The sequence below is a fragment of the Lagopus muta genome, chromosome 8 (assembly GCF_023343835.1).
Source record: "Lagopus muta isolate bLagMut1 chromosome 8, bLagMut1 primary, whole genome shotgun sequence".
Classification (NCBI taxonomy): Eukaryota; Metazoa; Chordata; class Aves; order Galliformes; family Phasianidae; genus Lagopus; species Lagopus muta.
In genome coordinates, this window is record NC_064440.1 from 5,214,080 (window position 1) to 5,226,801 (window position 12,722).

At 37.8% G+C, this 12,722-nt stretch overlaps 1 protein-coding gene and 1 long non-coding RNA gene across 5 annotated transcripts in view; one reads left to right on the forward strand and one right to left on the reverse strand.

Annotated features, from left to right (window-relative positions):
- The window catches only part of LOC125696571 (von Willebrand factor D and EGF domain-containing protein-like), a 168,961-nt gene extending 163,907 nt beyond the window's left edge, over positions 1 to 5,054 (forward strand). For both annotated transcript variants that reach the window (XM_048952370.1, XM_048952371.1), the window contains one exon: positions 4,226 to 5,054. In XM_048952370.1, coding sequence (XP_048808327.1) covers positions 4,226 to 4,240 — 15 coding nt within the window. In that variant the 3' untranslated portion in view covers positions 4,241 to 5,054. The remainder of the gene's footprint in view (positions 1 to 4,225) is intronic.
- LOC125696577 (uncharacterized) overlaps positions 1 to 12,722 on the reverse strand; it is a 191,408-nt gene that overhangs the window by 92,269 nt on the left and 86,417 nt on the right. The gene's annotated exons all lie outside the window — the stretch shown is intronic.

Here is a 12,722-nt window from a genome sequence, read left to right on the forward strand (position 1 = left end):
TCCAGTTGTTTCACCCATGTGTCAAAAAAGATTTTTCATTCTAGACCTGATTGTATTGCCTCCAAATGTGATATCGTTCAAAAATGTGAAACATCTCATTGCCCAAGACATTAATGACAGTAACGAAGAATAGAAAAAAGTCAAGGCCTATGGGTATCGATCTTGACAGCAAACTATTGACACAGTTACTCTTTGATAATGCTTCTCAGACAGGAATACCTCCTTTCTTATTTAGTCTGACCCACTGGCATGACTACCCCAACCACGTCAGAAGTCCCCCTAACCTACTTGTGGTGGCTAGAATGGCTGCTGAGCACATTTTGCTTGAGGAGATTATGAGTTTATTGTTTAACAATTTGCCTTAGTATCTTCCCAGATACCCACTTGGCTGTCATCACCTTGTTCTTTTTCCTTTTTTTCCTTATTTAAAGATATATACTGTGTCTTTCAGGAGTACTCAAAGCTAATGACTGCTCATTTAGAAACCATATCTTTAAGTAAGTTCGGGTAAACTCTGTGAAGCCCTATTAACCTGTTTCATGTTAAATTCCTCTATGCACTGAGATTTTCTGTATGAGGAGTTAAAGTAGCTAGCAAACCATAAATTCAAAACCTAGTTTACTGCCCAGCAATTTCACCTTGTAAACTGACCTTCAATCTGACTTATCTGATCCTAACTATTCAGTTCCTTCCCTGCCCTCCCCTGAATTCCTGTTCTCTTACTAATTCTGAACATGCTAAACCTTTTGTCACATTTAACCTTTCTGTGAAGATGGAATATAAGGCACGGAACACATTAGCCTTGCCTGTGTCATCTACAATCCTCTCATGTTAGATTCACCTCTATGTTTTGCTATGGGAGTTAAAACTCTTGTTTTGCTCTGTTTCTGTAATGAATCTTCAAATAGCAGGGAAAATACAGTAGAAGTGGCATGTAACATTTATTTAAAAAATGGGTTAAATTGGAGTTGAGCAGCCTCTTCCCTTCCCTCAGCAGCAGCTGCCTAGGGATGCTCAGGCAACTCGCACCTGCAGCTAACTCAATCTCACCAACCTCCTTTTCCCAGGGAAGGAGATGCAAGGTAATTGCCCCTTATCCAGTTTAGAAGAGCAATTTCTTCCTTTGAACTTTATTTCTGGTCTTCAACTTAGCCTCACAACAGTAGAGTGAAAGATTCATTTTAGCAGTATATTTTTCAGAGGATAGGCTGAACACACTATGAAGATAGATACAGGGAGCTAGAAATAAAAAGCTTTGCTGCAGAACTCTTTTTTTTTTCCTCAGACTAAAGAGTGTCTATAGGCTGGTTTAGCTAGTCTTTTTGGAAAAGCAGTGCTGCCCATATTCGTTTAATAAAGTTATTCCCCTTTCTCTGCTGTAATCTTTGATATAGTTCCCTTCTGTGCAGTTAAAACTCCTGGAGGAGCAATATACATTTTCCCAAATTATTCATCATCTACCTCCTAGTTCTCACATCTATATTGCCAAGTGATTTGCAATTCATTTCCTGACATTTTTGGTTTACTTTGTTTTGGAGTTCTGCTAAACAAAGCCTGCCAAACACATTCCTCAGAAGGCTAATGAACTTGCTACAATAGCAATCACTCTCTTAGAAACCTTTTGCGTATTTTTAATTTGTATTGACTCTTTGAGAGATCCAGATAATTTAGCAAGAAGTTTTGCGGCAGACGTGAAGACAAATGTTCCTACTGACTTTTACATTCAAAACACTCATCAGAGTCCATTTGTTCATGGCTGGAAGGGGCGACTCCCAAAGAAAACCCCAAACTAAATGGTTCTCTTCTCCAGCGGAACCACATTTACCAAAAACTTTGCCCTGAGTCCCAAAGAGACCAGGATAACCACTTTGTCAAATGTACAGCAGGGAGCTTTTCTGAAAGTTGAAAGGTATATTGTAGCTGTTGTCTTATCTAATACAATCATGCTTCTTAGGTTGTTTGTTTTTTCTTTCTAAATGGATTAAAGTAACAGCGTTAATTAAACCAACAGAATTAATTTAAGCCAAACAATATCTAGTTAGATATGAATGCATGGCAAGCTATCATGATGCTGCCTTACTTCAAAAACAGTTTAAATATTAATGCACTAGATTGGTCTGTCTCTTGAATCTGTATTCTAAAGCATAAAGATAGTGAGGAGTCCAACTGATTTCAGAAAATAGTAACTGAAAAAGATAAACATCATAGCTGACAATTTTAACACAGGAATTTGCCAGTAAACCAAACAGCAACAAGCCATTCACATTCCATATGAATGAATTCAGGGATTATCTTCCAAAGATTAAACATACTACTGATTTTTGGTAGCATCTGAAAATGCACTTTGCTACAGCCAATGGCTTTAACATTGCTATTGCTTTCTTCTTGTATATATCAGCTGACACATGCATTATTTTCTGCAAGAGTGGTCAAACACTGGAATGGGCTATCCAGGGAGGTAGTTGAATCAACAACCTTGGAGGCATTCAAGAAACGTGTAGATGTGGTACTAAGGGACATGGTGTAGTGGTCCAGCATTGGTGATAGGTGGATGGTTGGACTACATGATCTTTAAATTCTTTTCCAACCTTCATGATTCTACAATTCCGTGATCAAGAGACATTAAACCACAGATCATCACGCTCAAGTTACACGAGCTGTGTTCAGCATCTGTAAATACACACACTATTGACCTATGGAGTTCTAGGGGAAAATGGCTTGCCTAAATTATATTACAAAAACATGGAAGTAATAAGAGATAAAAAGGATAGTCAAATAAAAGTAGAACGGAGCTACACATGCTGTGCATATTAGTCAGACAATTTGCTTACTACAAAGGAATGCAATTAATTAATTAGTTAATTGAGCTTAAATTTGATGGCTTCCTCATCAAAACACTGAATATTTTCAACACATATACTGGTTTGTGCATGCTCAGGCATCCTGAATGATTTTCATGTTTTTACCAAGAAGGACCGGGCCTTTGCACCATTTTATGTTTCATTCATATATATATTTGTGTGTGTGTAAATATACACACACACACATTTACACACACAAATATATATACATCCAAAATCCAAATATGTGTTTTAGTATAATTGTGTATATAGACATATGGAAATGTGTACTATGAGCCAGACGTGCAAGCATACATTTTCATTTGACCTGAAAAAAATACATATTACTCTTTCTGATATTACATGCAGATTTTCTACATAAAATGAATCCTTACTTTAACCAGACCTGCTAAATCCCAGCAGGCACTTGCAGAAGTACCCTCTCTTTTCCTATAAAGTAAATGTGCCATGTACTATTTGCAAATAAACAACTGCTACCTCTATATATCACTATCAAAAACTAAGGTAAGGTATTTTAGAGTCAGCAAGGAAAGGAGCACTTGGATACATAATGTTAATATCAAGGATAAGCTGTCATATCAAATACAGATATGTCAAGATTAAGAAGGACCTTTCTTCTAGCCCTGAATAATAAATTAATACCAACATTTTTATGTGCTTTCTAATACAGCTTTCTATAAAACTGCCTTTGAAAACAGGTTCTTAAATCTATGTGCTAGCATAAAATAAAGCTTTCCATATCATCGATTATCTTGTTTTGGGATAAAGCAAATTCACTCATGTATTTAAACCAGGATGATATTCATGGACAACTTCTGCTATATGAAAATGGGATAAGTGCACTGAAATGCTTTCAGGCAAGAAGCCAACAACCTCCATGCGTTACACAGAAGTGGCAGAGAGATTTTTTTTTTTTTTAAGGCACACCTGCTTTAGATGAAAGAAATTGAATTCCAACTCCATAACTGTCAAGCGCCACTGCAAATAATAGAGCCTAAGCCAAATCATTTCAGCAATATAGCTATTTTCCTGTTGAAGCGATGGAGCAGAAATCAGCCTTAGCTAGATGATATCACTTTATGTGCATGCTTTGGAAACAGTTCCATTCATCACTTCACTGCTTAGTCCCTTTCAAAAACATGTTCTTCATTCCTGGGTTAATAAAAATCTTTGGTTATGTAAGTCAAAACTGTGAAAAAATGCAGCTTGTGATTTGCCCATAATTATGTTGAAAATCAAAAGAAAAAAGAGTAGCAACAATAAATCATTTGAACATCACACGTGATATTTCTTATACCGCATGCATAAGAACATTTATTCTGTAGCCCCATAAGAGGCTGAATATACATTTCTTTTTTTTGCAGCTACCCACAGGATGAAGATAACGTAACAGCAGGACAATGAAGACAATCATTTGGGTATCAGTAAGCCCAAACTGAGTTCGTTTTTCATTTGGGAAGACACAGTGTGAAGACATCACTACTTCTCTCCCTTCTACTCTCCTATAATCACAAAGAAAAACTAAAACAAAACACCAAGGCATATGTCAATAAACAGACCTCTATTTTCAAAACTGCCTGTGGCCAGACTCACATTCCTGATCCTCAAATGTAACATCATCACAGTGAAGACCCCTGCCCACTAAAAAGACAAAGTCTTTTAGTTTCCTGTTACTCTGCTTTCACTAAAACCTGAAGGCACATATAAATGTCTTCATTTCTGCCAGTTTTTGGTGTTAGTTTTTTTGGTGGTTTTTGTTGCTGTTTTTTTTAAACAGGCTTGTTTTTCCAGAGAAAATAACTACATAAGATCCTACTTCAACTGACAAATTTCAGAGACTACCAAGGGAAGGATCTCAGTAATATTTATTGATACTAGCTCCAGTCTGTAGTGTCATTCCACTGAGTAACTGCTAGAGCCAAATGTTTTCTAGGTTGCCAATGTGCCAGCACTTACTTAAGGAGGTATCAACACAATGCATGACGAAATGCTGGCATTTGGTTGCACCTACATACAGGTTCTCTTTTGCCCTCAGTCATAGCTGTATGTTGCTCCTATGCAAGTCAGTGGTTGACATACTAAGGATTCGAGATTCCACATAGCCATCCCACCTTAATCCCTGGAATCAGTTCAGAAAGCTAGCTTTCTAATGGTACAAAGATGCTTACTGAAATGCTCTCAGAAACTTATATTCTATTAAAAAAAATCAGATCTACAGAATGCTACCTCTGAGTGCTTCATCACACAGCATGGTTTTGACATAGGATGGGATGGAACAGTGGCACAAAACCCAGAAGAGAGATGGAAGGTGTGAAAAGAAGGTAATAAAGAATTAATTACAAATGTATTTGAAAAGCATTTTAAACTGTCACCTCATACATCTTTCAGGTTCAGTAAGGTAAATCCCAAATCATCTTCTGGGCATTCGTGCTCTCTTTTTATTTGTCTGGGTGATTCAGAGCAACTGTAGATCAAAACATGTGTGTCTCGATGCAGGAATAGAGAAGTTCTGACATTCCCTCACTCTTCCAAAAGAAATTTGAAGGGAACGATCATACAATAAGGATCTTTTGATTGAACCTTCAGGGTTGGAACAGCAACTAGTTGTAAGGTTTGATCTGACCCTTGCTGTCAACTTCTAAGAATAAAAATACTAACTGAAAGACCTCAGAATACTGCAAATTAAGCTATGAAAAAGCTAGGAAAAACTACCAGTACTTTAACTGACAGAATCATTCCTCCTCCCTTTTGCCCAGCTCATAATAGTAGCTTTTTTTTTTTTTTTATCCATGGCTAACTTTGTATATAGCAAAATGCATTTATATGCATCCATTCTGTTTTCCAATAAATGGTTTTCTGTTCTTCATCTCTGAAGTTTTGCCTTTCATTTTATCTTAAAAACAGATCCAGTGTATATAGTTTCCCAATGCAAAAAATAAAAATATAAATTAGACTTGCCACTTCCTGCAAGTTTCTTACTAAACGAACATTCAGTTGAAGGACCAGTCTTCCAAATCATGTGCTATATTTTCCTTAAGTAAAAAAAAAAGAAAATAAAAATAACAATCATGGAATCACAGAACTGTTCAAGTTTGAAGGGACCCTTTAAAGGCCATTTGGTCCAACTTCCCTGCAGTGAACAGGGACACCCACAGTTCCATCAGGTGCTCACATCCCCATTCAGCCTGGCCTTGAGTGTCTCCAGGTATGAGACATCCAACACCTCTCCAGGCAGCCTGTGCCAGTGCCTCACCACTCTTACTGCACAAAACATCTTCCTTAAATTCAGTCTAAATCTCCCCTCTCTTAGTTTGAAACCATCTCCCCTTGTTCTGTCGAAACAGACTCTGACAAAGAGTCTGTCCCTTTCTTTCTTATAGGCTCCTTTTAGAAACTGAAAATCTGAGCTTCATACTGATCTAGAACACAATTAGTAATGCTAATGTGAATTTAAGTTTTTTTGCATTCGCATTAGCAGTTCCAGGAAGACATTAATACTAAAACAGAACATTGGCACCAGATAAGTATCTACAAATTAAATTGAGGGTGGCAATTACTGTTTTCTTGAAGTACAGCCCCAATCGATAAAAAAAGATTTCTATTACCTTGCCTCCATAATGTCTACAAGAGACAGTGCTAATGAACAAAATCCCTTGCCAAGATTGGATTTGAAAGCCTAAAACAGCTTTCAATGCCTTGCAGCCTCTTACTGTATTTCGAGGAGTGAGTGTTTAGGACAAGATACATCCCACCTATTTTAAGAAAATTTGAAAGTCCTTCTGCATCCTTGAGGACAGTTTGTGTGTGCTTTTAAATCCAGAAGAATTGTTGATAGAGGACAACACCAAGGTTACTCCCTGACATCAGACTACAGGTAACCTACAGGTATGTAACCATGTGGTGTCATAGATCACATCAATGAAACTCCCCTTTCCTAAGGACGAATTTCAACACTCCTCCTTTTCTCTTAGCCACTCCTGTGCTGTTTTCTTCTCTTGTCTGTTCACTATGCTTTGCTAAGTTTCCAGGTATAGTGATGACTACACCCTCAGTTTCTGTATTGAACATGACACAGAACAACATCAAAGCAGAATTATTCTGTACAATTTTATAGGTGTTTTGCACCTTATTGAGAAATACCCATTTTTCAAAATGTTCTTGTACATTCATATGCCATTCCTCTTATTGTTTTATGTCCAAAAGTTCAGCAGAGTTTAAGGCAGCAGTCTTACTAATTGCACTCTACCAATAAGAGGAAACATATCTGCCTAGAAACTAAAAGCAATGTTATTTACTTTTAGCTTCTAATTATCACTGTGACTTCTCATAGTCTTTGTTTGCTGAACATTTATTTCCAAATCCTGATAAACCCTCAAACAAATTGAGTACAATAAATCACACTCGTTACAGAAATAACAAACAGAAGCAATAGTAGAGTGGGAGGTGTTGGGGGTTGGTTTTAGGTTGTTGGGGGGTATTTTGCTTAATGTCATCATTTTTAAGAGCACAGTTACTGGTAGATTTAACTCATCTGTGATATTCATATAGATGTTTAAACATTAAGGTCCTGGTTATGGTCTTTTTGAATTTTCATTGATTTTGTATGGTTTTTAAAATAGAAGTTGAGGCTAATATTTCTCCTGCCTAAAGAGCAGGAGAGCACAGCGAGCAGGAAGGAGTTAATTTCTGTACCTGGTCTATCTTTACTAACCTTTGCCAAAAAGACTGGGGGAGGGGCTGTATGCATCATTGCACATATGTGTGTATGCACATATATGTCCACCTCTAAAATACACTAGCTGAAAGCCTCTGAGAATTCTTTACAAAGCAAAGAAAACCATTTCATTGGAAAAAGTATCCATACCGGCTGGCATATCAGCTGGATAAATATTATATCCTTCTCACTGAGTAGCTTTTCATTTTCCTTCTCCCATTAGGAAGCAAAGCTGAAAGAAGTGAATCTACTCCCTGCAGGACAGTAGGCGGATACTGCATCTTATTTCCTTTTAGAATGAGTTTTGCTCCAGAAATGTACCACTTTCCAGGGGCTTGCAGATGTAACTCCTTGGTTTGTCCATAAACAAGTACAGCAGCAGTGGCTAAGCAACAGGAGCCATTAATCCTGTCCTAGAGAGACCACCCAGAGCAGGGGAAGCGTGCTCTGGTCTCTATGTGTATTTAATGCTTCACCTTCCTGCCAGAAAACCCTGTTCCACATGGATCACTGAAAAAAACAGCAGATGATGGATTGAAATGAGTACATTTTTGGACTCAATTCAAGTCCATGACATATTGAGAGGGTCTGCCAACTCATATATCATGCCCCAGATGAAAAAGACTTTACAATGCTCCACATACATAAATAAACACACATAGAATGATTCTGAAAATTATTTTCACTTTAAATTATTTAACTACAAAAGCTGTAGAGCATGATATGCTCTGTGGGCCTAATACAACATCTTCATGCTCAATTAATTTTTTAACATTAATATCATTTGGAGAACGAGTAGACAAATGAGAATGTGTGTGGTGTGCATAACAATATGCACCACTAAGATCACTGTTGTTACTTCTGCAGGGTAATTCATACTCAGAAGCTCCAAGGATGACCTGTCACATTCAAAATTAATGTTTATTATTAAGAACAAGCTTTCATTGCCATAGCATGGGAAAACCAAATCATTGGATCTGGTCCTTGGGCACTGGTGGTGAAGGCTGAGAATGAGAAGTAGGTCTTAAAGGATGCAAACATCACTCGTTTCCATATTTCTAACAGCTGAGGTCTGGGAGACTTGACAACTTAGGCAAGCTTCCCCTGGGGAGAGGAAAGTGTGGTATGGGTTCTGTGTATGATTTATTTAAACAAACTGAAGTCCATGCTTTGACCAGATGCGGGTGGGTGGCCATCAAAAGACAAAAAGCAGAATACTCACCAGACAAATTCTCTGCCAGAACCAGATAGAACTTTTCTATTATCTTAATTTCATCCAAAATGTTTGCACTAAGCTTGCTCAACAACTAACCCTTCTATCATGATAGTGTTCCCAATGGGACCAGCCGGTTTTCCAGCTGATTTCCTTGATGCCTGGTTAAGGTTTCTTTTCCTGCATAAAGGTTATTTCAGTTTCAACATGCAACTTGATGGCACTTCTACTGTTGCAAGGAGATAGGAATTCCAGACATGAAAAGCTTACTGAGAGAATATCAGCACTTTTAATCAGCTAGCCTAAGAGAGGAAGAAGGATACACTTCAGCACTGCACTTCTCTCTTGGCTTTTTTCCTTTTTTTCCCTCCCCAAAGGAGATTTTGGCATGCATTACCATGATTGATTTAGAAGACTGCTGGTTCTATCATGATCTGGGACAGGTATCAGAGAGATCTGTCCTACTGTGCTAGTAAAACTACACTACCACATTCAAAAGCTACATGCCTTTCCTACACTGTACCAAGCCAACAGTTTATCTCAAACATCAGTGTACATGTTTCTGTGGCTTTATGATCACCAGACCTGGTTATTTCAAATTTTAACTAAGCCTGTGATACTGGAGAAAGCTTTGATTGGCACTAATTGAAGCAGTCTGTCTGTTTTATGCTAGCCACTGTCAACACTCATTTGCCCTCTAATACAGAGAACATCTTGAAATCTTTCTTCTTCTATTAAAACACTTTCAAAAGCTAATGCACTTATAAACCAAGCAATCATTTTCCCCTCAACAGCTATGAACTGCCATCACATTACCACGCCAAATTGCTAACAAAGGCTAGATGTTCACAAAGTTAAGTGGCATGAAGAAGCACCAGAGATTTCCTACAGGAGGAAAAAAATAACCAAAGAACTATTCATACAAAAGGAAATTCAGAACTAGCCTTACTCTCTTTCTTCATATGCAAATATGAAGGGGGAAAGGAAGAAGGGATGTTAGGAGGAAATTCTTTACTCAGAGAGTGGTGAAGCCCTGCACAGCTGCCAGGTTGGGTGCCCCAACCCTGGAGGTGCATATGGTCAGGTTGGACGGGTACTGGGCAGCCTGAGCTGCTGAGGGGCAACCAGCCCACAGCAGGGGATGAAAGTAGACAGACTTTGAGATCTCTTCCAACCAAAACCATTCTATGATTCCATGACAGAATTCGTTAAAAGAATTCTTGCTAAAGACCATAGCTAGGAAGATCAAGGTGGAAAACAATTAGTTATTGAATTAATGCAAGGCTCAAGCTGCTGTAAAATAAAACAATTTGGTGAATAGGTTGACCTCTGAACAAGGTAAAAGCACAGGGATTAAAACTGACTTAAGAATATATAAATGCTACAAAGCAAGACCATAAGAATGACTTTCATTACTTAAAAAAAAAAAAAAAGAATTGGAGGAGAAAATGAATCCAAAAATAAACAAAAAGCCAGGCTCCGTCTCAAGGTAAGAAAAATTCATTCCAAGTATGAATTTTTGAGTCATAAAGCTCGAAGAAAAAAAAAAAACCCTCATAGAAAAGAATCCAAGCAAGGTTACAGCTGCAGCAGAAGGAGGTGGGGGACAGGTAGGATTTAAATTAGCAGCTATTACATTAGAGACTGCACAGATTAAAAAGAAAGATAACTATGGTTTACATAAGATAATTGGAAATAATTATAGACCCATAAAGGGGATTACAGTCTAGAGAGGAAAAATGTTTATGTGTGAATGGGAATCTTTGAAAGGTTAAAACATTGATCATGAAGAGGTTGCATATGTGCTGATCTTGAGCCGAGAGAATCTATCACTGGGAATGATTATATGATTATAAACTCTGCATAATCATAGCAGTCGTGTTTTCAAATAACTGGGAGAATCAAACTCAAATCCAATGAGTTAACTTGATATAATTGATCTGCAGATGTTAAACCACAGAGTTTTGCAGAAAATGTGTGAATCTGTTCTTAACCTGTTTGCTTCAGGAAATTTTATGAGTTAGGAAGAAGAAAACCACAGTGACATAAACTAATCCAACACAAAACCAAGTGGTACTGAAAAGAGACTCGAGGGATCATTAAATTTGTTCTTCCTTCTCAAATATTCCTGCAAATATTGTACTGGAGTGCAAATAATGTAACTGGAAAGTGGATTTTCTTCTGAGCTCTGATGAATGTCACCAGAACAGAAAGGTGTGGGACCTGAACAGGGATTCAAACCCAAGTTTTCAAAGAACAACTCCTGAGCTGCATATTATATGAACACACTCTTTCTTCTAGTCTATTTACATGAACTGAACAAACTCCAACATACCAAACTGTAAGGCAAGTATTTAAAAGGCCATGCTGCCACTATTTAGCCCCCAGTCCAGCTGAGACAAACTTCAGAATGCAAAGTTCAAGCCAACTGAAAACTATTTTAATACTCTACTTATAATATGAACCTACATTAACTTTTACTCATCACAGTTAATGAGCAATTTGAGAACTAATAAATATCCCAGAGATAAGTGAGAAACTGTCCCTGAGCTTAAAGGGAAAAGCTTAATGCCAGTAATGTAGCACCACAAACCAGTCCTAATGTTTGTGTGGCGCTTCTGTGTCCATGAAAAGAAATCTTAATCTGCAATTTAGCACTGCACTGAGGACAGCAGTACTGCAATCTGTTACTGCCTGGGCATGCAGAAGGCTTGTCTGGGTGCTGTAGGCTGAGCTCTGTCCTTGGGCACAAGGACACAGCAAGATACAGCTGCACACCTATGGGCTACATTTAACTGGAGGTGAAAGGGTCACAGGAAATACAGAGTTTCACTTTGGATCATTTCATGCTTGGATTTGGAGTCAGAAGCTGTAAATTTTCCTAGTTGAGAGCGAGCACCTACAGTACAGTCAATTTTATGCGAGTTAGGAGTGCTCACAGATTCTTAGTGAGCAAAACAGCACAAAATTATTAACAGAAAGTTGAGGAAAGAAAAACCTAAAACAACAGCAAAACAAATTAAACAAGAGTTCAGAAAGTTTTCTAGCTAATTTTGAGCTCAAGCTCACTCAGGATCAAAGAGCCTCAGCCCTGACACACACAAAGTAAGGTGCCCAAAGGAAAGGAGAATGCTCTGACTACAGCTGCAGTGGGCAGCACACAGCCTTACTTGCCCTGCCGAAACCAGGCTAAAAGTTATTCCAGGTCCAAGCTTCCCACAACTCCCTGTAGCCACTCCACATGCTTTATAACACAGCCTCATCTATTCTGGAGCTTTGGTTTTGCCCTTGTGTCGGGTAGCCAAAATGCATCACATCAAACATCAGTTTACCTACCTAAAAAACATATGCATATCCTCCTTGAGCTCCAGAGAGAAAGCACAAAGATAATAGGAACTGTTCAGTATACCACAAGAGTTCAACTGATTCAACAAACCAGCAAAAAAGTATAAGCGTATATATTCATAAAAGTAAAATTCGATTCCAAAAGATTATACTTTTCTATGTGGGAACAGGAAGGAAGTTTGAAGAATAGAGCTTCTAATTGAGTTTCAGTCTGTGGACTTATCAGACAATAATATCAAACAAAAATAGCCATGAAATTATTTGCAAATTAGAAAGATGCCTAGTAGGCATTGGGATTTGAGATAAGGACTCAATATTTTATTGAAAATCATGGTGTCGTTATTGAACATGCCATACAAACTAAGGGATTACTTTATGCTAACAAAATTACAAGAGTTACCTAAGACAGAAGGTGAAGTATTATTAAATAATAGACTTCCATTGAAATTTACAAAATGATTGTTTACTTCAATTGGATAGAAGTAACTATGGGAGAGCACAAATCCAACTGGACTTTTCTTGGGCAGAATGCACGTTTTATGTAGCAGTGTATAGGTAAAATAATGTATAACTCAAATAGACACAATCA